The sequence below is a fragment of the Budorcas taxicolor genome, chromosome 10 (assembly GCF_023091745.1).
Source record: "Budorcas taxicolor isolate Tak-1 chromosome 10, Takin1.1, whole genome shotgun sequence".
In the NCBI taxonomy this organism is placed as follows: Eukaryota; Metazoa; Chordata; class Mammalia; order Artiodactyla; family Bovidae; genus Budorcas; species Budorcas taxicolor.
Window position 1 is genome coordinate 44,741,598 of NC_068919.1, and position 22,962 is coordinate 44,764,559.

Below are 22,962 nucleotides of genomic sequence, written 5' to 3' on the forward strand. Positions count from 1 at the left end.
AAATTAAATGTATTTGTTCTGATTGCCTCTACAGAACTTGATTTCTGCTGCAACAGGTGTAAATCTGACCACAGTTGACGATCCAATTCAGCGAAAGTTTCTACCTAGCTTTCTCCGAGGAATTGCTGAAGAGAATAAGCTTGTAACCTCCCCAAATTTTGTTGTAACTCAGGCCCTTGTGGCATTACTAGCAGACAAAGGGGCCAAACTGAGACCTAATTATGATAAGTCAGAAGTTGAAAAGAAAGGTAAGTTTCATATGATTTAAATATATAGTCTTTTAATAAATGTTTTTAAAAATGTTTCTGCATTGTTATATGTGATGAATTATATAACAACATATACGGTGGAAGTGTATTCAAGGAATTCGATCTGATGGAAAGAGTGCCTGAAGAACTGTGGTTGGAGGTTCGTGACATTGTACAGGAGACGGTGATCAAAGCCATCCTCAAGAAAAAGAAATGCAAAGCGCATAATGGTTGTCTGAGAAGGCCTTACAAATAGCTGAGAAAAGAAGAGAAGCAAAAGGCAAAGGAGAAAAGGAAAGATATACCCATCTGAGTGCAGAGTTCCAATGAATACCAAGGAGAGATAAGAAAGCCTTCCTCAGTAATCAACGCAAAGAAATAGAGGAAGACAATAGAATTGGAAAGAATAGAGATCTCTTCAAGAAAATTAGAGGTACCAAGGGAACATTTCACGCAAAGATGGGAACAATAAAGGACAGAAGTGGTATAGACCTGTCAGAAGCAGAAGATACTACAAAGAGGTGGCAAGAATACACAGAAGAACTATACAAAAAAGGTCATCATGACTCAGATAACCTTGATGGTGTGGTCACTCACCTAGAGCCAGACATCCTGGAATTCGAAGTCAAATGGGCCTTAGGAAGCACCACCGTGACAAAGCTAAGGAGGTGATGGAATTCTAGTTGAGCTATTTCAAATCCTAAGAGATGATGCTGTGAAAGTGGTGCACTTAATATGCCAGCAAATTTGGAAAACTTAGCAGCGGCCTCAGAACTGGAAAAGGTCAGTTTTCATTCCAATCCCAAAGAATGGCCATGCCAAAGAATATTCAGACTACTGCACAGTTGCACTCATGTCACACGCTAGCAAAGTAATGCTCAAAATTCTCCAAGTGAGGTTTCAACAGTGCATGATCTGTGAATTTCCAGATGTTCAAGCTATATTTAGAAAAGCCAGAGGAACCAGTGATCAAATTGCCAGCATTCGTTGGATCATCAAAAAAAGCAAGAGAGTTCCAGAAAAACATCTGCTTTATTGACTATGCCAAAGCCTTTGACTGTGTGGATCACAATAAACTGTGGAAAATTCTGAAAGAGATGGGAATACCAGACCATCTTACCTGCCACCTGAGAAACCTGTATGCAGATCAGGAAGCAACAGTTAGAACTGGACATGGAACAACAGACTGGTTCCAAATTGGGAAAGGAGTACGTCAAGGCTGTATATTGTCACCCTGCTTATTTAACTTATATGCAGAGTACATCATGTGAAATGCCAGGCTGGATGAAGCACAAGCCGGAATCAAGATTGCTGGGAGAAATATTAATAACCTCAGATATGCAGATGATACCACACTTATGGAAGAAAGCAAAGAGGAACTAAAGAGCCTCTTGACGAAAGTGAAAGAGGAGAGTGAAAAAGCTGGCTTAAAGGTCGACATTCGAAAAATGAAGATCATGGCATCTGGTCGCATCACTTCATGGCAAATAGATGGGGAAACAGTGAGAGACTTTATTTTCTTGGGCTCCAAAATCACTGTAGATGGTGATTGCAGCCATGAAATTAAAAAACACTTTCTCCTTGGAAGAAAAGCTATGACAAATCTAGACAACGTGTTAAAAAGTAGAGACGTTAATTTGTCAACAAAGGTCCTTCTAGTCAAAGCTATGATTTTTTCTTTAGTCATGTATGGATGTGAGAGTTGGACCATAAAGAAGGCTGAGCACTGAAGAATTGATGTTTTTGAACTGTGACATTGGAGAAGACTCTTGAGAGTCCCTTGGAAAGCAAGGAGATCAAACCAGTCAATCATAAAGGATATGAGTCCTGAATATTCATTGGAATGACTGATGCTGAGGCTGAAACACCCAATACTTTGGCCACCTGATGCAAAGAGCTGACTCACTAGAAAAGACCTTGATATTGGGAAAGATTGAAGGCAGAAGGAGAAGGGAACGACATAGGATGAGATGATTGGATGGCATCGCTGACTCAATGGACATGAGTTTGAACAAGCTCTGGGAGGAGAAGGACAGGGAAGCCTGGCGTGCTGCAGTCCATCGGTTTGCCAAGAGTTGGACATGACTGAGAGCCTGAGCAGTGTTGCAGTCCATCGGTTTGCCAAGAGTTGGACATGACTGAGAGCCTGAGCAATGTATAGTTAAGTTAGATCATAAGAAAAGTGCCTGGATACTTTTTCATTGTACATGGTAATAAATACCAGAAAATATACCAAATTTGTCTTTTTAATTAGATTATTTTATTCGATTATGGTTTGAGTCACCATAGATAATAATTCCGGTAGGTTTCCGTAATATAATTTATATAAAGTAGTGCTGTTTTTCTCTTTGTCTTAAAACAATATACTTGAAGGGACTACTTAAATACACTATGTACCCTTCTCTTCACTATTTGGCCAAGAGAGATGGGCTTTTGAATCTATCAAGACAGTCCCTTGATTGGCTATTACAATCACTTTTGAGCAGCAGAAGCCAAACTCTTAATTTTTAGGACATGCTCGCTCTGCCCTGGCCTTAAATTGATGTCTGCTGTATTCTGAGTCTGTGCATCCTTAGAGCAAAGACATTTACATACATTGCTTAATGTATGTAAATGTATATTTGCAGTGAATCGTATTTATTGTAGAATTTTATGTGAGATAAGTGCTTTATAACTTGTATGCATATCTTAGTGAAATGATTGCTTAAAAAAGTGCTAATTCTTAAAAGATGGGTTAACCCGTTTTTGTTTGTTCACCAGCACCAGCTCTCACGTGGCATCATTTCATTGTTTTGTCTAAGCAGGTTTAACTGCCCAATTGTATGCCCACCCTCCCTGTGACCCTTCTGCTGCAGGCCCTCTGGAGCTGGCTAACGCCCTGGCAGCCTGCTGCCTCTCCTCAAGGCTGTCCTCACAGCACAGGCAGTGGGCTGCTCAGCAGCTCGTGCGCACTCTTGCCGCACATGACCGCGACAACCAGACTGCCCCACAGACGCTTGCTGATATGGGAGGAGATCTCAGAAAATGCTCCTTTATCAAGTTGGAGGCGCATCAGAACAGAGTATGTATTTTAAGCCCCAAGTGTGTTGATCACCTTATGCAAGATACAATAGTTTCTGCTGTTCTCCAGGAGCTTAAAGTTTAGATCATGGGGTGTGTATATGTGTGTCTCTCTTTCTCTGTCTCTCTCTTTCTCTTACGCAAATACATGTGTGTGCTATATTATCAGTATTTGCTAGTTACCGACTCTCCTTTCTCTACATGTGTATGTTGTATGCTATATAATCTGATACAAATGGGAACATCAGATGGGGAATGAGAAGAAAACCAAAGGAATAACCTCACAAAAGATAAGAGCTTACATATGCAAGAGGAGAAGAAATTGACCCTACTGTTTTAATCTAACCCACTGGGCCCCTGAGCAGTGACAACGGAAGTTTAGGAAATGAAGACTGACCTCTACTTTTCCAATTTAAAAATCATTTTTTAGTCTTGTAATTGGTTTTATAGAGCATATTGAATACTTCTATTTTATTGGATTAAAAAACATTTTTTAATTAAACAAACATGTTTAGTTAAAATTGTAACAAGTCTAAGATAATTCAAATGAGTTTGGGCATAGTATTTTAAAGGTATATCTCATATAGGTGTATATTTACAAGCCAATTAGAATTAGACCATGCATATTATTTTATAACATGGACACTTTTACAATTTCATGGTAGATTTATTTTTAATTTGATAGAACTCTTTCAAATTACAGAATCATTTGAGTTAAAACTTGCTCACATATTGCTGGACTTTTTATCTTTTCTAGGTAATGACTTGTGTTTGGTGTAATAAAAAAGGACTGTTGGCTACAAGTGGCAATGATGGCACCATCCGGGTGTGGAATGTCACCAAGAAGCAGTATTCACTGCAACAGACCTGTGTGTTCAACAGATTGTGAGTACTGATGTTAGCTCCCTTGGGTAACATTTAAAAATAGGAGAATCCTAAACATGCTTCATCTTGGTTGTGTTAGTATAATCAAATTGTGACTAAAGTTTTTTACAATTTTTTATTTCAGAACAGTTTCTAATGTGTTGTTTTTTGTTTTTTGCAAGATAATATTTAATTAATTAATCAATTTTTGGCTGCACTGGGTCTTCATTGCTGGGCGTGGGCTTTCTCTAGTTGTGGTGAGTAGGGGGTACACTGTAGTTGCAGTGCACGAGCTTCTCACTGTGGGGACTTCTCTCGTTGTGGAGCACAAGCTCTAGGCACAGGGGCTTCAGTAGTTGCATTGCACAAACTTAGCTGCCTCTCAGCATGTAGAATCTTCCCAGACCAGGGATCGAATCCCTGTCCCCTGCATTGGCAGATGGTCTCTCAACCACTGGACCACCAAGTCCTACTAAATAGTAACTTAGAAGATAAAAATATTAACTGTCAATATCTGGACTTACTAGAATTAAATCAAGGTCTACTCTGCTAACATGTTCAGTTCTGCAAAACGGTAGGCTTATTTTCCATCATTCTTCAAGGATTATTTAGGAATTAAGAGTAATGATATTTCTTCTCTAGCACAGTGTAGTATCTTTTCTATTTTTATAGCTAAATATAGAACTTCCCTAGCTATTAGGCAAGCAAGAATCCATATGCCCTAAGTAATAATCATATGTATAAACCATGCAGAATCAGAATATCTTTGTTGACAAATTATGTAGTACATTAAATGATGAATTGTCTAAGTAATACTCTGTTGTAATTCTACAATTTTCACATTATGACAAACACTAGCAATTATGTGATTGTCAAATACTACTAGCCAAGCTTTTGAAGTGTAAGAGTCTCTCTTTAAGTACTATCGTCTATATAAAACCCTTATTTTAAGATTCAGAATTTAGTTTTCTTTTGGATGATGGATTAGAATTCCATGCTTATCTGTTGTATTCTAGGGAAGGTGATGCTGAGGAAAGCCTAGGATCACCCAGTGATCCAAGTTTCTCACCTGTTTCCTGGAGTATCAGTGGTAAATACCTAGCTGGGGCTTTGGAAAAGATGGTGAATATCTGGCAAGTTAATGGTAAGAGTCACATAAATACTAGTAAACTACTGAAGGAACTCTTTCTCTTAACCTTCTAAGTTCAAACATTGGCTTCCCTTCACCTTGAATCTCACAATCTGTTTACCAGCTGTGCAAATCTATGCATAGTATGATTTAAATTAAAGAAAGAGTGTTCGTTTCCTGACTTTCATTTCTGAGAGTATCAATTAACCTGGTAATTTTAAACTAAAAATTCCTTTTATATACGATTGAGCATTCAGTCTAGGATTAGAGAAGTAGCAATCACTACATTTCCAGCTATGTGTTCTTTTGAATCAGTTGAAATATTTCTGTTAATTTTGTCTCTTTCACAGGTACAAACTCTTGTTGATTTTTAATATATCTCTGGAAAATAAAAATTATTGTAATCTTCAGCTTACCAGTATTTTTGTTTGTTTTTGCTTAATTGAGAAATTGCTAGCCTTAACTATAGATGAATTTCATATGTTAATTTGGTTTTCAGTAATTATTAGGAAAATTAAGTGACATTTGTTTACTGATTATTTTCCTTTATTCTTTCTCATATAAAAGCTATCTCTTTTTGTTATTAATAGTTTCAGAAAAACTCGATTTGATAATCAAATGTAGTATATAAATGAAGGATCCAGCCTTGCAGTCTTATTCATTAGTAGGCTATTATGAAATTGGGAACTGCTTTGGGCGTGCTGCGATTCATGGGGTCGCAAAGAGTTGGACACAACTGAGTGACTGAACTGAACTGAACTTGAGCGTGTTAAATACTACTTGTTTTTGTTATTACTCTTAAGAATTAAGTGACAACTAGTTAACATTTTTTCCTTCTCTAGGAGGAAAAGGGTTAGTAGATATTCAGCCTCACTGGGTATCTGCTCTGGCTTGGCCAGAAGAGGGTCCATCTACAGCCTGGTCAGGAGAGTCTCCAGAATTGTTGTTGGTGGGACGGATGGATGGATCTCTAGGACTGATTGAAGTTGTTGATGTATCCACCATGCACCGTCGAGAATTGGAGCATTGCTATCGAAAGGATGGTAAATGATTAGATTTGTATCTGGTTGAGAGTGTTCCCTCTGATCAAATAGATATACTCTTTTGGCAAATGCTGAGTAAATATTACTTTTGGTTTTGTTTTCTAAATTTCCCAGTTGGTATTTCATTTTATCTAGCTGCTAAGTTGAAAGATAGTTGTCTATCAACTCCTACCACACATTACTGCCAAAATAAGACTTAAATTACTATTTATCTTTTGTGTAAGTGTCTGAACACTTATAGTGCTCTCGAGGGCTCCCTAGAAAGTTGAGAATGTCCAAGAGGAAAAAAGATAATAACCATTGATGGAGTTGAAATTGTTAACTAATGTGTGAAATTAAGGAAATGAAAAAGGAGGTGGAGGGGGGGGATGTTCCTGATTTGAGAGTCATACTAGGAAGCCTTTCACTTATTTTCTCGCTCTCTTCATTTTGGATGGCTTGGCATCATACTGAACAGTTCTATTAGATGATTTGGGGGAGTAGGATATCTCAAAGATCCTAGTCCCAGCTTCTGTGGTACTCTTCTAACAGAATAGAATAGGTTTTTTGGTTTTTGGTGTTTTTTTTTTTTTTAGATTTTTAAAATAGATAATACCATAATATGGTTCAAAAATTTTAGTTTAAAAAGATACAGTAAGAAATTCCCTGGCAGTCCAGTGGTTAGGACTCTGTACTTCCACTGGAGGGGACACAGGTTTGATCCCTGTTCAGGGAACTAAGATCCCACATGCTACATGGCATGGCAAAAAAAGAAATAAAAAGGTATACAATGCAAAGCCTTTCTCACATTTACTTAACTCCCATGTCCCCATTGTACTCCCACAGAAACTGTTTTTTACTTCTTTTGTAGCCTTCTGGTGTTACATATACTAAAATAAATATGGATATAGATTGTTAGAATATAACATGTTTGATAGAATATGCAAACACACAGAATAGGCAATATTAAGCAAAAGAAAGGGTAGGTAATTTTTTACCTAAGAGATGGATTATTTCACTTGTTAGTTTCATGGTAGATTGTGGTCCAAAAGGAGACAGCCTAAAATGACTTAAAATCAGCAAGGGAATTCAATTTTTGTTTCAAAAGAATGAAAGATTAAAAATGAGATACTCTTTGTCACTTACAAATAACACCTTTAAAGTGGGTTGCATGAAATCCCTGCTCTAAGCCTACATTTTGTCTAAGTGCATTAAAGAGATGTTTGTAAACTACTTCCAGTAGTTGTAGTGGTATATATTTGTTGCAAAATCTCTTTTAAAGTGAGACAATGACAAATAAGTCTCTCATTTTCTTCTTTAAATTTTTATTTTGTTTTTATCATGTTAGTGTCTGTAACTTGCATTGCTTGGTTCAGTGAAGACAGACCATTTGCAGTGGGATATTTTGATGGAAAATTGTTATTGGGAACAAAGGAACCACTTGAGAAAGGAGGCATTGTTCTAATTGATGCACATAAGGTAAAGCATCTTTACCAAATGATTACTTTTTCTTATTTTATACTGTAGTATTGCTTGATACTAGTTTCTCAAAAAATGTTTTTTACCTCAGTCACTTGTGATTTAATATTCTGTTGTTATACTAAGTTTTTGGACCATGTATATAAATGGAGAAGTCTGTGTAAGAAAGCCGTTGAGTTAAGAGATAAAACCGAAACAGTGAAATAGGATACCTTGGTCAGAGTACCTCCCAGTAATGCTAGAAATTTCATATATGAAGAATGATTCTGTCACCTTAAACAGAAGTTACCAGGTCAGAAGCTTATGGGGCCACTAGTTAAGTAACATAAATTCATGAAGCCAGCGGTTGGAACGTGTGAAGGAGGGTAAGAAAGTCAGAAGAATAGAGCTTAGTATACAGAGTGAAGTAAGTCAGAAAGAGAAAAGCAAGTATTGTGTACTAGCACGTTTATCCCCACTCCAGTGGAGAATCCCAGGGATGGGGGAGCCTGGTGGGCTGCTGTCTGTGGGGTCGCACAGAGTTGAACACGACTGAAGCGACTTAGCAGCAGCAGCACATATATATGAAATCTAGAAAGATGGTACTGATGAACCTTTGCTGAGCGGTACTGGAGACACTAGACATTGAGAATAGACTTATCGACACAGCTGGTGGGAGAGGAGGGAGAGGGTGGGATGTATAGAGAGAGTAACATGGAAACGTACATTACCATATGTAAAATAGATAGCCAGTGGGAATTTGCTAATATGACTCGGAACTCAAATGAGGCTGAGGAACAAACTAGAGGGGTGGGATGGCAAGGGAGATGGGAGGGATGTTCAAGTGGGAGGGGCCATGGGTAAACTTAACGGCCAATTCATGTTGATGTTTGGTAGAAACCAATACAATATTGTAAAGCAATTATCCTTCAATTAAAAATAAATTTAAAAAAATCAGAAGAACCCAGTGAAGACAACCGTATAAACATAAAACATGTCCCAGATTCTCATAGTATTAGCTATTTTTAGTGTAAGAGATTCTTCTTTAAAAAGAAAAACCCTCTCCTTTTTCATATTTTGATAATCAGTAGTCAATAAAAATAACTTTAATAATGGCAATAAAAGATAACATTTTCCTTCTGAATTAGAATTTCATAATTCATTCATCCAAGTAACATTTATTGGGCTTTGACTGCAGCAAGTATGTATAATGCAGCAAATATATATATTTTAATATATATATATGTAAATGATGAGTTAGTGGTTGGAAATAATGTAATAGTATCTGATTTGCATAAAATGTCCATTTCAAAATAGTTGAGTGATAGAAGTATGAAGAAATGAAGTGAAGTTGCTCAGTCGTGTCCGACTCTTTGTGACCCTGTGGACTATAGCCTATCAGGCTCCTCAATCCACAGAATTCTCCAGGCAAGAATACTGGAGTGGGTTGCCATTTCCTTCTCCAGGGGATCTTCCTGACCCAGGGATCAAACCTGGGATTCCCACATTAACAGACAGACGCTTTACCATCTGAGCCACCAGGGAAGTGATAGAAGTATAGGTCATAAATTACTAAGTTTTAAGTGTTCGTAAAGCAAGCATTACTATGATATTTTTCTCCCTCTACCATTTTAAGGATACTCTTATTAGTATGAAGTGGGACCCAACGGGTCATATTCTTATGACATGTGCCAAAGAAGAAAATGTGAAACTCTGGGGACCAATTTCAGGGTGCTGGCGCTGTCTACATTCACTCTGCCATCCATCTATTGTAAATGGCATTGCTTGGTGCAGCCTTCCAGGGAAAGGATCCAAGTTGCATTTACTGATGGCCACGTATGTTATAAATTTGTGTGTGTGTGTGTGTCTTAATCTTTATATTAGTGTAGGCTGTTACTTGCATTTTAAGTGTGGCTTCTCAAGAATTTTAAACTGTTTATTACCAGTTATTATTCTTAAAATGTATAATACCATAAGATCACCTTAGAGAAATAAAGAAGAGTTTTCCAGTGTGAAGCTTCAGCTATGCAATCCAAAGATATGCCATCTTCTTTACCCCATGTAATATTGGCAAAAACATGGGTCCTACTTGTATTTCTTGTGAAATTATAGCATACCTACCACAAATAAATTTTTAAAATATATTGTAGTAGTTCTGTCAGGTCTTAATTGATTGCTGTTTGAGAATATTTTTACTTCTACATATTGACATGGTTTGGTTTTATGTGATCAAATTTTTCAAGTGGCTGTCAGAGTGGCTTAGTATGTGTTTGGCGTATTCCCCAAGATACCACACAGACCAGTGTGACCAGTTCAGAAGGATGGTGGGACCAGGAATCAAGTTGCCAGGTCAGTGTTCTACTGTTTTTTCAAGACTTTATTTGAAACCTTAGATAGTATATGTTATCAAATAGTCCTCCTATTGATATCTCAAACGTCAAGAATATTTAGGGAAATGTGAATAATTGTCATACTTTGTGTGCTTTTGGGATTAGCTTTCTTTATTATTATTATTTTTTTGTAAGTCAGAGATACCATAATTACTTGTTAAGGGGAGATACTCAGTAAATATCAAGTGGTGATCATTTATGGTATATAATTGACACTACCAATAGGTGAGTCCCAAGTTAAAGGTTTTTGGTACAGTGAAGTAGGAACACCACAGGAGCACTCCTATCCAAAGTATCTCCTACTGAAACCAGAATTCCATCTATAGAACCATTCCTTTACGTTAAACAGAGGTTAAAAATTAGACTAGAGAGGAAATTTCCTGGTGGTCCAGTGGTTAGAACTTGGCACTTTCACTACTAGGAAGAAACTACCACAGGAGCAGAGGTGGGAGCACTTGAGATAAATCTGATTTGCCCTCTCTGCTAAAAAGTAGCCCTTTGGACAGGCCTTAGCTATCTCATTGCTAAAACCTGCAGAGCAAACATGAGATTAAGTTGAGGTTAAATACCATGTGACAGACAGAACCATGACAGAAAAAGGAACCTGTTTGTATAGCACCAGCATGTGCAATTCACAAATGTTAGAGGCAAAAAATGAAAATTACATAAAGCAAAATTTGAAAATTAAAACACTCATTAAAAAGTAGAAGTGGCCTTCCCTGGTGGTCCAGTGGTTACGACTCTGCACTTCCATTGCAGGGGATGGGGCTTGATCCTTGGTCAGGGAACTAAGATCCCACATGTTTCGTGGCAGTGCCCCACCCCACCCCCACCCCCGCAAAAGGTAAAAGTTAGAATTTTTCCTATTTCTGAGGGATAACTGAAACAAATGTAGTCTGTTTGAAGAGTAGGGAACTAGATTACAAGTACAACAGAAAAAAGATGAAATAGCTTCAGTGAAGGAGAACCAGATTCGTATCTTATTATTTTCTGTCAGGCTAACCCTTCTTCCCAACTTTATACTGAAATATAAACTTTCCAAGAATGAATTATAAATTGTTTTAATTTCAATATTTGTTAAAAATAAAAATTAATTGCAGGATGGATATAGGAAATCAGTTGGAGCCAAGTGTGTTTATCAATTGCGAGGACACATCACCCCTGTCCGGACCGTTGCCTTTAGTTCTGATGGGTTGGCCCTGGTGTCTGGTGGATTAGGTGGCCTTATGAACATTTGGTCTTTAAGGGTAAGAGTATAGATGTTATTTTCATCTTCAGAAATGTTTTTATATTAATTTATATACAGTAAAAGTTAACCAATCTTAGGAATATTTTGTGTAATAATATCTTGAATATTGAAGAAACCCTTTTCAGAATTCTCTGCCCTTTAATTTTTCTTAGTGATGTATTTTTAAAGTTCTTTAAAAAAGGCCCTAGAAAATTGGATAGTAATATGTAGTTCGACATTGCCAAATTTAGCTAAATGTAGGTTTTAGAATAAGTTTTTGTGAATGTTAAGTATAAATTTAAAATGTAAGTAATGGCTAACCAGTTAAGGAGTGTGTATTGGTGAATGCATTTCATTTTAGGATGGCTCTGTCTTGCAAACTGTTGTGATTGGCTCTGGAGCTATTCAGACCACAGTGTGGATTCCAGATGTTGGGGTGGCTGCTTGCTCAAATAGATCAAAGGTAATTTTATAATTAAATCATAAGTTGTTAACCTCTAAGGTATCTTTGAAATTGTAGTCCAAGAATCCCACTTTACAGAGAAGAAAACTAATATCCAGAGGGATTATTACTTGCCCAAGATAATGCAACTATCTAGTGGCAGAAGGAAAACTAGAACCTAGTACTCTTCTATACACTGTACTTTGGGCGAAATGCTTAATTTTTGAATGACTTTCCACTGGAAGTTATAAAGAGAACTTTTTACTTTCTGCCATGATTTTTGAGATAGGACTAAATTATCTTAAAATAATTTTCCCTAAAAAGAAGGACCACCTCATAAACCTTTCACTCAAGTATTCAGAATAGATCTTGGCTTTCAAATTTAATGTTCTAGTAAAAAATACTAGCCCTCTTCTCTGAAATAATTTTGTGATGACATTATCTCTTACAGTCCATGGGGTCTCAAAGAGTCGGACACAACTGAGCGACTTCACTTTCCACTTTCACTTTATCTCTTACAGTATTGCTTTTCATACCCCTCATGGGTAGTGCCAATATCCTGCTTTGGTTTACATTTTCTGTGGTTAAGTAATATTAAAATAGAGCTATAAACATGCATGAACAGTCCTACTAGATGTAAAATGTAGACTCGGACCACAGATAGTAGTGGACTGCATAGAATAAACCATAGGGCCATAGGGCAGTGCTGCTTCTCCTGTAGATGTGTGTCAGTCAGCAGAGTACTGCTTCCTCTAGTATCCCTTTGATCATGTCAGACTGTTAGAATATACTGGATGATTTTCCTATAAGTCCTATGAAATAGCAAATAATTAATGTCTCTTTAAGAAGAATCAGCTAATCCAAGGTAGTTCACAAATTTTATAGTTATTTCTTATTCACTTGTTTTCGTAGACAAAATTTAGGATATTTTGAAGTTCCTAGGCAATAAAAGTATAGCAAAAAATGTCTAAAAGGCAAAAGTATTTAATGCAGTTATTGGAAGGAATTTCTCATATATAAATGGTGGTGGAATTGTCTCTTTTATTTAAACAAATAATCATGTGGCATGGTTTCTTTTTCATCAGGATGTTTTGGTCGTGAATTGTACAGCAGAATGGATTGCTGCCAATCATGTTTTAGCAACCTGTAGGACAGCACTGAAACAACAAGGTATTCTGGGATTAAACATGGCTCCCTGCATGAGAGCATTTCTGGAGCGGCTACCCATGATGCTTCAGGAGCAGTATGCATATGAAAAGGTAACTGATTACAGTCACTCTTGCAGATATACAGATGACTGGTGCTTGGAATTTGAACTGTAGCTTTGAATTTATCCCTTAAAAATATGAGATCTGAGTAAAATAAGTGGGGCTATTTGGGCAGAAGCAAATGAAAAAAAGTCATGCCTAAAATTGTTGTTCAGTAATCCTAAACCTGCTTTTACTTTATTTTAGTGGGAGTAAAATTTTTAAATAACCCTCAGATTTGTATAGTGCTTCTGTCATTCTTTTTCACATTATTTGTTCATTCAAAACCTCTTGAAACCCCTGTACTTCAGAGTACATTATCTTCCCTTTTCTAACCCAAATATCTATTTTGTGATAGCTTTGCTATCCCAAAGTTGAGAGGTGGAGTGGATATGGGCATCAGAGTGAATATCCTGTCCGCTTAATCAGGTGAATCTTTGTGGAAAGTTTAGTGGAAGAGCTAAGGTTGAACTAAATAAGTAAGGTTGTTAGATACTAGAATGGGAAATATGGAGTTTGGACTTGGTGCCCAGGTCATGATCCTGTGTAACCTGTCTTCCAGCCCTCAGTAGTCACAGCATGCTGCTCTGAAGCAAAGTTCTTTGTGGTTTTTTCCTTTTTGTTTGTTTGTTGCTGTGCTATACTGATCAGCTGTTACCCTACCCAGTTAATTTCAATGAGGTTTGCCAAGGTTTTCTTTTCTGAATCACTCAGTCACTCACAAAGTTGCTCTAGTACATCTAGGGAGGACCATGGAAGAAGACTGTCTTTGGTGGCTACCAGGGTTCTTTTGGTAAAGGAGGAAATGTGAGAGGGTGCAGGTCTCCATGGTTCAATTTTCTGCCCTTTTTTTGCTATTGTGAACTAACAACAAAAAACGGTAAAACTGTAATGAAAATATGCTAAATGCAGTGTAGTGTCTTGGATTGAATCTTGGAGCAGAGAAAGAACATTAATGGGAAGCACCATGAAGTTCTATGGTTTAATTATTATTGTAACCAATGTTAATTTCTTAGTTTTAATTAATGTACCATGGTTATATAAGATGTTAACATTAGAGGTGATTGGGGTTTTATAGGTCATTGGGGTTTTATAGGAATTCGCTGTACTAATCTCTATAACTCTCTATGTGCCTAAAATTATTTCTAAGTAAAAAGCTTAAAAAAGAACCAGTAAAGTTAAAATATGACTACAGGCTTTTAGAATGCAGTAGGCTAATTTATAATATTTGGCAGAGGGCCTTCAGCATCATATCCTTGCCTTTCGCTTAGCCTCATGTGGTTTGTGGAGACCAGCTTGTTCACAGCCCCTATATGCAGTGCCTGGCCTCCCTTGCGGTGGGACTTCATCTGGATCAGCTGCTGTGTAATCCGCCAGTGCCCCCACACCACCAGCACTGCCTCCCTGACCCTGCATCCTGGAATCCAAATGAGTGGGCCTGGCTAGAGTGTTTCTCCACCACCATAAAAGCTGCTGAAGCCCTGACCAACGGAGCACAGTTCCCAGAGTCTTTCACTGTTCCTGATCTGGAGCCTGTTCCAGAGGATGAGCTTGTACTCCTGATGGTAAGTGTAGTATGAGCTACCACTGTATGTAACTGAGATTGTGTTACATGGATGTTTAACAAATAGCAGACCAACAGGAAGTATTTGCTGGCTTGAATAGAGCAAGAAGCGCACCCTTAGATAAACTCAAAATATTTCGCTTTCAGATAGTCACATTCAGTCTGATAAAAGGTTTCTATGGTGACAGGGATTGATTATGAGAATTGTGGAGTTTGTATAAACTTGCTGGTTTTCAAAAACATCGTCTCATATTTTCTCATTTTCTTGTTCTTAGGTATCTTGTTAGTATACATACATATTTGTAAATATATTTTAGCATCTTTTCCTGGCCATCTTTTTAGATTTATTCCACATATAGATTCTAAATTATTTAACACTTCAAACATGTTTAATAGAATATGAGAAGGCATTTTAATTGTGATTTCTTTGTGATTGTATTTGAGAGTGTCTAGATACCAAACTGTGATAGAGATAAAATGCCTGGGTAGATAGTGCAGGCCAGCAGTTGATCTAACAACCCCCTTACCTAATTAAGATTTATATAAACAAACATTTGAATATATAAATACACATACAATGTAAATTATTGTATGTTGTTCATAAATTCAAATATATGTTCACATATTTTAATATATTCATTTATTGAATATTTATTCATTGATAAATGAATTTATCAGTTCATTTATTGAATATATTCATATATTCATAAATGTGAATTGAAGAAAATGGGCAAACTCCGGGAGATGGTACAGGACAAGGAAGCCTGGCGTGCTGCAGTCCATGGGATCGCAAAAAGTAGGACACGACTAAGTGACTAAATAACAAGAACAATCTAAATATAGATTATTTTAGTCAGGAAGTATTCTTCTGAGCTCATTTCTCTCAAGTATGTCATATGTAGATGAGGAAAATGAAGCCTAGCAAGATGAAGTGACCTGCCCACAACTGTTCGAGTTCACAGGGGTGGTGGCTCCTGCAAAAGACCTTGTACCTGTGGGTGCTCAGAAGTGATTAGCTTTGAATCTCCAATGTGTTAGTGATAGTTGATAGTAAAAGTGTTTATCACCTCAGTGCAGTTCAGTCACTCAGTCATAAGCGAGTCTTTGCGACCCCATGAACCACAGCACGCCAGGCCTCCCTGTCCATCACCAACTCCCAGAGTTTACCCAAACTCACGTCCATCAAGTCGGTGATGCCATCCAACCATCTTATCCTCTGTCGTCCCCTTCTCTTCCTGCCCTCAATCTTTTACCCCATCAGGGTCTTTTCCAATGAATCAGATCTTCACATCAGGTGGCCAGAGTATTGGAGTTTCAGCTTCAACATCAGTCCATCCAATGAACACCCAGGACTGATCTCCTTTAGGGTGGACTAGTTGGATCTTCTTGCAGTCCAAGGGACTCTCAAGAGTCTTCTCAAGAGTCCTCTCTCAAGACTGTCAAAGCGTCTTCTTTGAACTTCTCCACAGTTCAAAAGCATCAATTCCTCAGTGCTCAGCGTTCTTTATAGTCCAACTCTCACATCCATACATGACCACTGGAAAAGCCATAGCCTTGACTAGACAGACCTTTGTTGACAAAGTAATGTCTCTGTTTTTTAATATGCTGTCTAGGTTGATCATAACTTTTCTTCCAAGCAGTAAGCGTCTTTTAATTTTATGGTTGCAGTCACCATCTGCAGTGATTTTGGAGCCCCAAAAAATAAAGTCAGCACTGTTTCCACTGTTTCCCCATCTATTTGCCATGACGTGATGGGACCGGATGCCATGATCTTCGTTTTCTGAATGTTGAGCTTTAAGCCAACTTTTTCACTCTCCTCTTTCACTTTCATCAAGAGGCTCTTTAGTTCTTCAGTTCAGTTCAGTTCAGTTGCTCAGTCGTGTCCAACTCTTTGCGACCCCACGAACCGCAGCACGCCAGGCCTCCCTGTCCATCACCAACTCCTGGAGTCCATCCAGATCCATATCCATCAAGTCGGTGATGCCATCCAACCATCTCATCCTCTGTCGTCCCCTTCTCCTCCTGCCCTCAATCTTTCTCAGCATCAGGGTCTTTTCCAGTGAGTCAACTCTTTGCATCAGGTGGCCAAAGTATTGGAGTTTCAGCTTCAACATCAGTCCTTCCAGTGAACACCCAGGACTGATCTCCTTTAGGATGGACTGATTGAATCTCCTTGCAGTCCAAGGGACTCTCAAGAGTCTTCTCCAACACCATAGTTCAAAAGCATCAATTCTTTGGTGCTCAGCTTTCTTTATAGTCCAACTCTCACATCCATACATGACTACTGGAAAAACCATAGCCTTGACTAGACAGACCTTTATTGACAAAGTAATGTCTCTGCTTTTTAATAAGCTATCTAGGTTGGTCATAACTTTCCTTCCAAGGAGTAAGCGTCTTTTAATCTCATGGCTGCAGTCACCATCTGCAGTGATTTTAGAGCCCAGAAAAATAAAGCCAGCCACTGTTTCCACTGTTTCCCCATCTATTTCACATGAAGTGATGGGACTGGATGCCATGATCTTCGTTTTCTAAACGTTGAGCTTTAAGCTAACTTTTTCACTGTCCTCTTTCACTTTCATCAAGAGGCTCTTTAGTTCCTCTTCACTTTTTGCCGTAAGGGTGGGGTCATCTGCATATCTGAGATGATTGATATCTCTCCCGGCAATCTTGATTCCAGCTTATGCTTCTTCCAGCCCAGCGTTTCTCATGATGTACTCTGCATAGAAGTTAAATAAGCAGGGTGACAATATACAGCCTTGACATACTCCTTTTCCTATTTGGAACCAGTCTGTTGTTCCATGTCCAGTTCTAACTGTTGCTTCCTGACCTGCATACAGATTTCTCAGGAGGCATGTCAGGTGGTCTGGTATTCCCATCTCTTTAAGAATTTTCCACAATTTATTGTGATCCACAGTCAAAGGCTTTGGCATAGTCAATAAAGCAGAAATAGATGTTTTTCTGGAACTCTTGCTTTTTCGATGATCCAGCGGATGTTGGCAACTTGATCTCTGGTTCCTCTGCCATTTCTAAAACCAGCTTGAACATCTGGAAGTTCACAGCTCTTGTATTGCTGAAGCTTGGCTTGGAGAATTTGGAGCATTACTTTACTAACATGTGAAATGAGTGCAGTTGTGCGGTAGTTTGAGCATTCTTTGGCATTGCCTCTCTTTGACATTGGAATGAAAATTGACCTTTTCCAGTAGTTTTCCAAATTTGCTGACATATTGAGTGCAGCACTTTCACAGCATCATCTTTCAGGATTTGAACTAGCTCAACTGGAATTCCATCACCTCCACTAGCTTTGTTTGTAGTGATGCTTCCTAAGGCCCACTTGACTTCACATTCCAGGATGTCTTGCTCTAGGTGAGTGATCACACCATCATGATTATCTGGGTCATGAAGATCTTTTTTGTACAATCCTGTGTATTCTTGCCACCTCTTCTTACTATCTTCTGTTTCTGTTAGGTCCATACCATTTCTGTCCTTTATTGAGCCCATCTTTGCATGAAATGTTCCCTTGGTATCTCTGATTTTCTTGAAGAGATCTCTAGTCTTTTCCATTCTGTTGTTTTCCTCTATTTCCTTGCATTGATCGCTGAGGAAGACTTTCTTATCTGTCCTTGCTATTCTTTGGAACTCTGCATTCAAATGGGAATATCTTTCCTTTTCTCCTTGGCTTTTTGCTTCTCTTCTTTTCACAGCTACTTGTAAGGCCTCCTCAGACAGCCATTTTGCTTTTTTGCATTTCTTTTTCTTGGGGCTGGTCTTGACCCCTGTTTCCTATACAATGTCACGAACCTCTGTCCATAGTTCATCAGGCACTCTATCAGATCTCGTACCTTAAATCTATTCCTCACTTCTGTATAATCATAAGGGATTTGATTAGGTCATACCTGAATGGTCTAGTGGCTTTCCCTACTTTCTTCAGTTTAAGTCTGAATTTGGCAATGAGTTCATGATCTAAGCCACAGTCAGCTCCTGGTCTTGTTTTTGCTGACTGTATAGAGCTTCTCCATCTTTGGCTGCAAAGAATATAATCAATCTGATTTTGGTGTTGGCCATCTGGTGATGTCCATGTGCAGAGTCTTCTCTTGTGTTGTTGGAAGAGGGTGTTTGCTATGACCAGTGCGTTCTCTTGGCAAAATTCTATTAGCCTTTGTCCTGCTTCATTCTGTACTCCAAGGCCAAATTTGCTTGTTATCCAGGTGTTTCTTAACTTCCTACTTTTGCACTCCAGTCCCCTGTAATGAAAAGGACATCTTTCTTGGGTGTTAGTTCTAAAATGTCTTGTAGGTCTTCATAGAACCATTCAACTTCAGCTTCTTCAGCATTGCTAGTCGGGGCATAGGCTTGGAGTACCGTGATACTGAATGGTTTGGCTTGGACGAACAGAGATCACTCTGTCGTTTTTGAGATTGCATCCAAGTACTGCATTTCAGACTCTTGTTGACTGTGATGGCTACTCCATTTCTTTTAAGGGATTCCTGCCTACAGTATTAGATATAATGGTCATCTGAGTTAAATTCACCCATTCCAGTCCATTTTAGGGAAATACTAACAATGCATAAAAATCAAGTTTGGCATGATTGTAAAACTGCTCTTAATTTTTCATAATATTACCAAATTCTTTTTTTTTTTTTTGAAAGAAAACTTAGTTGTTAGTTAAGAACAAATGAATCTTTTGCAAAAAATTTTCTCAAAAAATGGCCTGGGAAAAAGGAGGGCTGCATGTTGGTCTTCTTCCTGCTTGTAACTGAACATGTGATCTTGGGCTTCTCCTTTTCTCTTAAAAAAAATATTAATTTGATCATTTTTAAGACTTCTTAAAAAAAAAGATAAATATTGATTAAGCAAAGTTGATCCTGATGTTTGCCCTGTCTTACAGGATAACAGTAAATGGATTAATGGCATGGATGAACAAATTATGTCTTGGGCAACTTCCAGACCTGAGGTCAGTAAAGAGGACAATAACTTTATGGTGGTTCTTAGTAAATCTTCTGGTTCTAAATGCTTATGTGTTTATACCCTGGTGTCCCCCATAGCGGCTTCTATACACTTAGTACCCAGTAGATGCTTATTTGAATGAATTAACAAATCATATTTTGATTTGTTTGTGGTTTTCTAGGACTGGCACTTGGGAGGTAAATGTGATGTCTACTTGTGGGGTGCTGGCAGGCATGGACAGCTGGCAGAAGCTGGAAGAAACGTAATGGTACCTGCAGCAGCTCCCTCATTCTCACAGGCCCAACAGGTGACTAGGAGGGTAAAGAATTGGAGAACTGACAGTTCTGATTCCCTTAAGTTCAGTAGCTTACTTGGGATAGTTTGTCCACTGCATAATCTATTGTGAGGAATCCAACAAAGTCATGATATAAAGCTTCTAAATAAAAGTTTTATAGAGTTTTTATAAGACTTAAGTTTTGTTAATATTCCAAAATTTTTCTTGTTTTCAAGTATAATTAAGTAACATCATGATGCTTTAAGCCTGCCCAGTACATATTTATAGATGTTAAGATATAGCTGATTATCAGTTCTCTCTTTGGGGTCATAAACTTGCTGGACTCTTTAGCCAGATTTCATTGATACCCCTCCTCTCTTCTAATAATTGTGGTACTAAATCTCCAAACTCTTCTTAAGACTCCTGCTTTCACTTCTGTTCTTCTCTACCTCAGTAAGCCCCAAGATGCACTACTTTTTTTTGCAGATATCCCCTCCAGTTTATGTTTCTTGGTGGCCTCCAGCCAATCTTTACTGTTTTCCCATCGCTGTTTCCTTTTTTTTCTTTTTATCTATTTTCTTCTTAAACTCTGCACAACTGACTGAAAGCTCTGTAGATAACGTTTCTAAACTATCTTAAATCATCAGATGAGCCTCATACATCTTTTAGTTAAGTAAGCAGTTTTATAATCACCAAGGGCTTATAGGAATCCCATAATTATGTCAACTCTTCCACTTTAGTGAAAGGATGAGAGAACTGATAAAGGTATCCTAGGTATACATGGAATCATTTTAAATGTTTGCATGTTAAAGCTATGTAATAGAATATAATATATGTAACTTTGTGTTTTGATACTAGGTCATATGTGGTCAAAATTGTACCTTTGTCATCCAGGCCAATGGCACAGTGTTGGCTTGTGGGGAAGGAAGTTATGGCAGATTAGGACAAGGAAATTCAGATGACCTTCATGTGCTGACAGTCATTTCAGCCTTACAAGGTAAAATTATCCTCAGTTAAAAGCAGATCAGAAACTGTGGCCTGTTTGTAGGAATGTTTGTTTATTACATTGCAACTCACCCAAACCTTTGCTAAATAAAGTCATGTAGGGTTTTCACTTATATTTATGTTCTTGTTTAGGCATGCACAACCTTAATTTTCCATATTTTAAGTTGTATTATTTTACAATACATTTTACTGTCATAGCATTGCTAGAATTCAGTGATATAAATTGCTGGTTAATACTCACTGAAGATTGTAAACAAATTCTTTAAAATTGCAAAGTTGTAATTTGGTAACTATTACTAGCAGTAATAGGGCTTCCCAGGTGGCTCAGTAGTAAAGAATCCACCTGCCAATGCAGGAGACACAGGAGACATGGGTTCCATCCCTGAGTCGGGAAGATCCCCTGAAGGAAGAAACGGCAACCCACTCCAGTATTCTTGCCTGGAAAATTCTATGGATAGAAGAGCCTGGTGGGCTACAGTCCATGGGGTTGCAAAGAGTCAGACACCACTGAGCAACTGAGCACACATGCAATAGCAATAGTAATCAGGCATGTGCTTCATTAACAATAAACATAAATTTACATAGAAATGTGCATATGTACTAAAGCCTTTGAAAGGGCATCTCCCAGAGTACTCTGTGACTTGGAGAAAAAATATCTCTGGAAAAAGCACTGCAGGGGGCTTCTGGCTTGTTTCTTAAGTTAACTTTTACTGGCTCTAAAGTCAATAGACAAAGCAAATGGAGTTTTTTAAGTAAAAGCATTTAAGTAACATAAGTTCATAATGAATTCTTGAATAGCTCTAAGTTCTCTTCCTTCAGATCTAAGTGTGAAGAGCACAACATTGGGGATGGGAGGGCTTGGTTCCTGTTCAGTTCTACTACATCCTGCCTCTGGTGCCTTGCATCAGCTACTAGACCTCTTTGTGACTCAGTTTCCCTAGTTGTACAAGTGGTGATGATAACATCTGCCTCATAGGCTCTGTGTGAAAATAGAAAATGAACGATCCATGTAAAGCACTTATAGGAGTGACTAGAACATAGTCGTTAGTGACTGGAATTGCTCCTATCACCCTTCTTCTGTTCCTTATCATCATCATCATTTTATTTTACTGCTCCCAAATTTCTAGTTTATGGCTACAGTTTAGATTTAAAATTAAAGATATTCTTCTTTATTTCTGTAGTACTGTTGTGGTATTTTTTTTTAATTCTATGAGACTGCTTTGTAGTGGTTTCAGCTAAAGAGGGAACTTTTACCACTCAGTGACTCTTGTTGCATTTCTGCTCTGTTGCAGGCTTTGTGGTGACCCAGCTGGTGACTTCCTGTGGGTCTGATGGGCACTCAATGGCCCTGACTGAGAGTGGTGAGGTCTTTAGCTGGGGAGATGGTGATTATGGCAAACTCGGCCATGGGAACAGTGACAGGCAGCGACGGCCCAGGCAGATCGAGGCCTTACAAGGAGAAGAAGTGGTGCAGGTTGGCAGGATATGGAGAAGTTTATGTTTGAATGTAAACATACTGGGTTTAGTTCTCAAGATTGGGTAATGAAAAAACAGTAGTAAAAACATACTACCCCATCATAAAAGATCCAATGTTTTTGGTGGTTCACAGTCATTCTTGAGTGTCTCAGGGGTTTAAGTGGGTTTTGGTATTAGAATGGACTCTTTTTCCTCTAGACAACTGGTTGATCTAGGCCAGGGTGCTTCAGGTCTTTGTAAAAGGTGAGGTTTAACTCCTGTGCCACAGTTCTTGATCTACTACTAAATGGAAATCTTTACTTTCAACCTGTCATTATTATTACAAAGGTTGAGTTTGTATACTTTTTTCTGGAAAATCAATTAGCAAGCTAAAATAGTGTTGTCAAATTGCATAGTACCTTAGAGTTTACAGGGATTCCCTGGTGGCTCAGAGGATAAAGCATCTGCCTGCAATGCAGGAGACCCAGGTTCGATCCCTGGGTTGGGAAGATCCCCTGAAGAAGGAAATGGCAACCCACTCTAGTATTCTTGCCTGGAGAATCCCATGGACAGAGGAGCCTGGCGGGCTACAGTCCACAGGGTCGCAAAGAGTCGGACACGACTGAGTGACT

General features: G+C 38.3%; 2 protein-coding genes and 2 non-coding genes across 4 annotated transcripts in view; 3 read left to right on the forward strand and 1 right to left on the reverse strand.

Moving 5' to 3' along the window:
• Positions 1-22,962, reverse strand: part of SNX1 (sorting nexin 1) — a 587,700-nt gene that overhangs the window by 472,091 nt on the left and 92,647 nt on the right. The window lies entirely within an intron of this gene.
• Positions 1-22,962, forward strand: part of HERC1 (HECT and RLD domain containing E3 ubiquitin protein ligase family member 1) — a 209,468-nt gene that overhangs the window by 168,105 nt on the left and 18,401 nt on the right. Inside the window, exons 50-65 of the mRNA XM_052646182.1 lie at positions 35-248; positions 3,104-3,309; positions 4,066-4,193; positions 5,189-5,316; positions 6,144-6,344; positions 7,672-7,802; positions 9,418-9,617; positions 10,025-10,130; positions 11,272-11,418; positions 11,761-11,862; positions 12,927-13,100; positions 14,360-14,653; positions 19,538-19,603; positions 19,778-19,903; positions 20,729-20,867; positions 22,168-22,349. Of these exons, the coding sequence (XP_052502142.1) occupies positions 35-248; positions 3,104-3,309; positions 4,066-4,193; positions 5,189-5,316; positions 6,144-6,344; positions 7,672-7,802; positions 9,418-9,617; positions 10,025-10,130; positions 11,272-11,418; positions 11,761-11,862; positions 12,927-13,100; positions 14,360-14,653; positions 19,538-19,603; positions 19,778-19,903; positions 20,729-20,867; positions 22,168-22,349 (2,544 nt within the window). The remainder of the gene's footprint in view (positions 1-34; positions 249-3,103; positions 3,310-4,065; positions 4,194-5,188; positions 5,317-6,143; positions 6,345-7,671; positions 7,803-9,417; positions 9,618-10,024; positions 10,131-11,271; positions 11,419-11,760; positions 11,863-12,926; positions 13,101-14,359; positions 14,654-19,537; positions 19,604-19,777; positions 19,904-20,728; positions 20,868-22,167; positions 22,350-22,962) is intronic.
• On the forward strand, positions 6,987-7,059 carry TRNAG-UCC (transfer RNA glycine (anticodon UCC)). Its single transcript has one exon. It is a non-coding gene; the product is annotated as a tRNA-Gly (tRNA).
• Positions 22,768-22,839, forward strand: TRNAC-GCA (transfer RNA cysteine (anticodon GCA)). Its single transcript has one exon. It is a non-coding gene; the product is annotated as a tRNA-Cys (tRNA).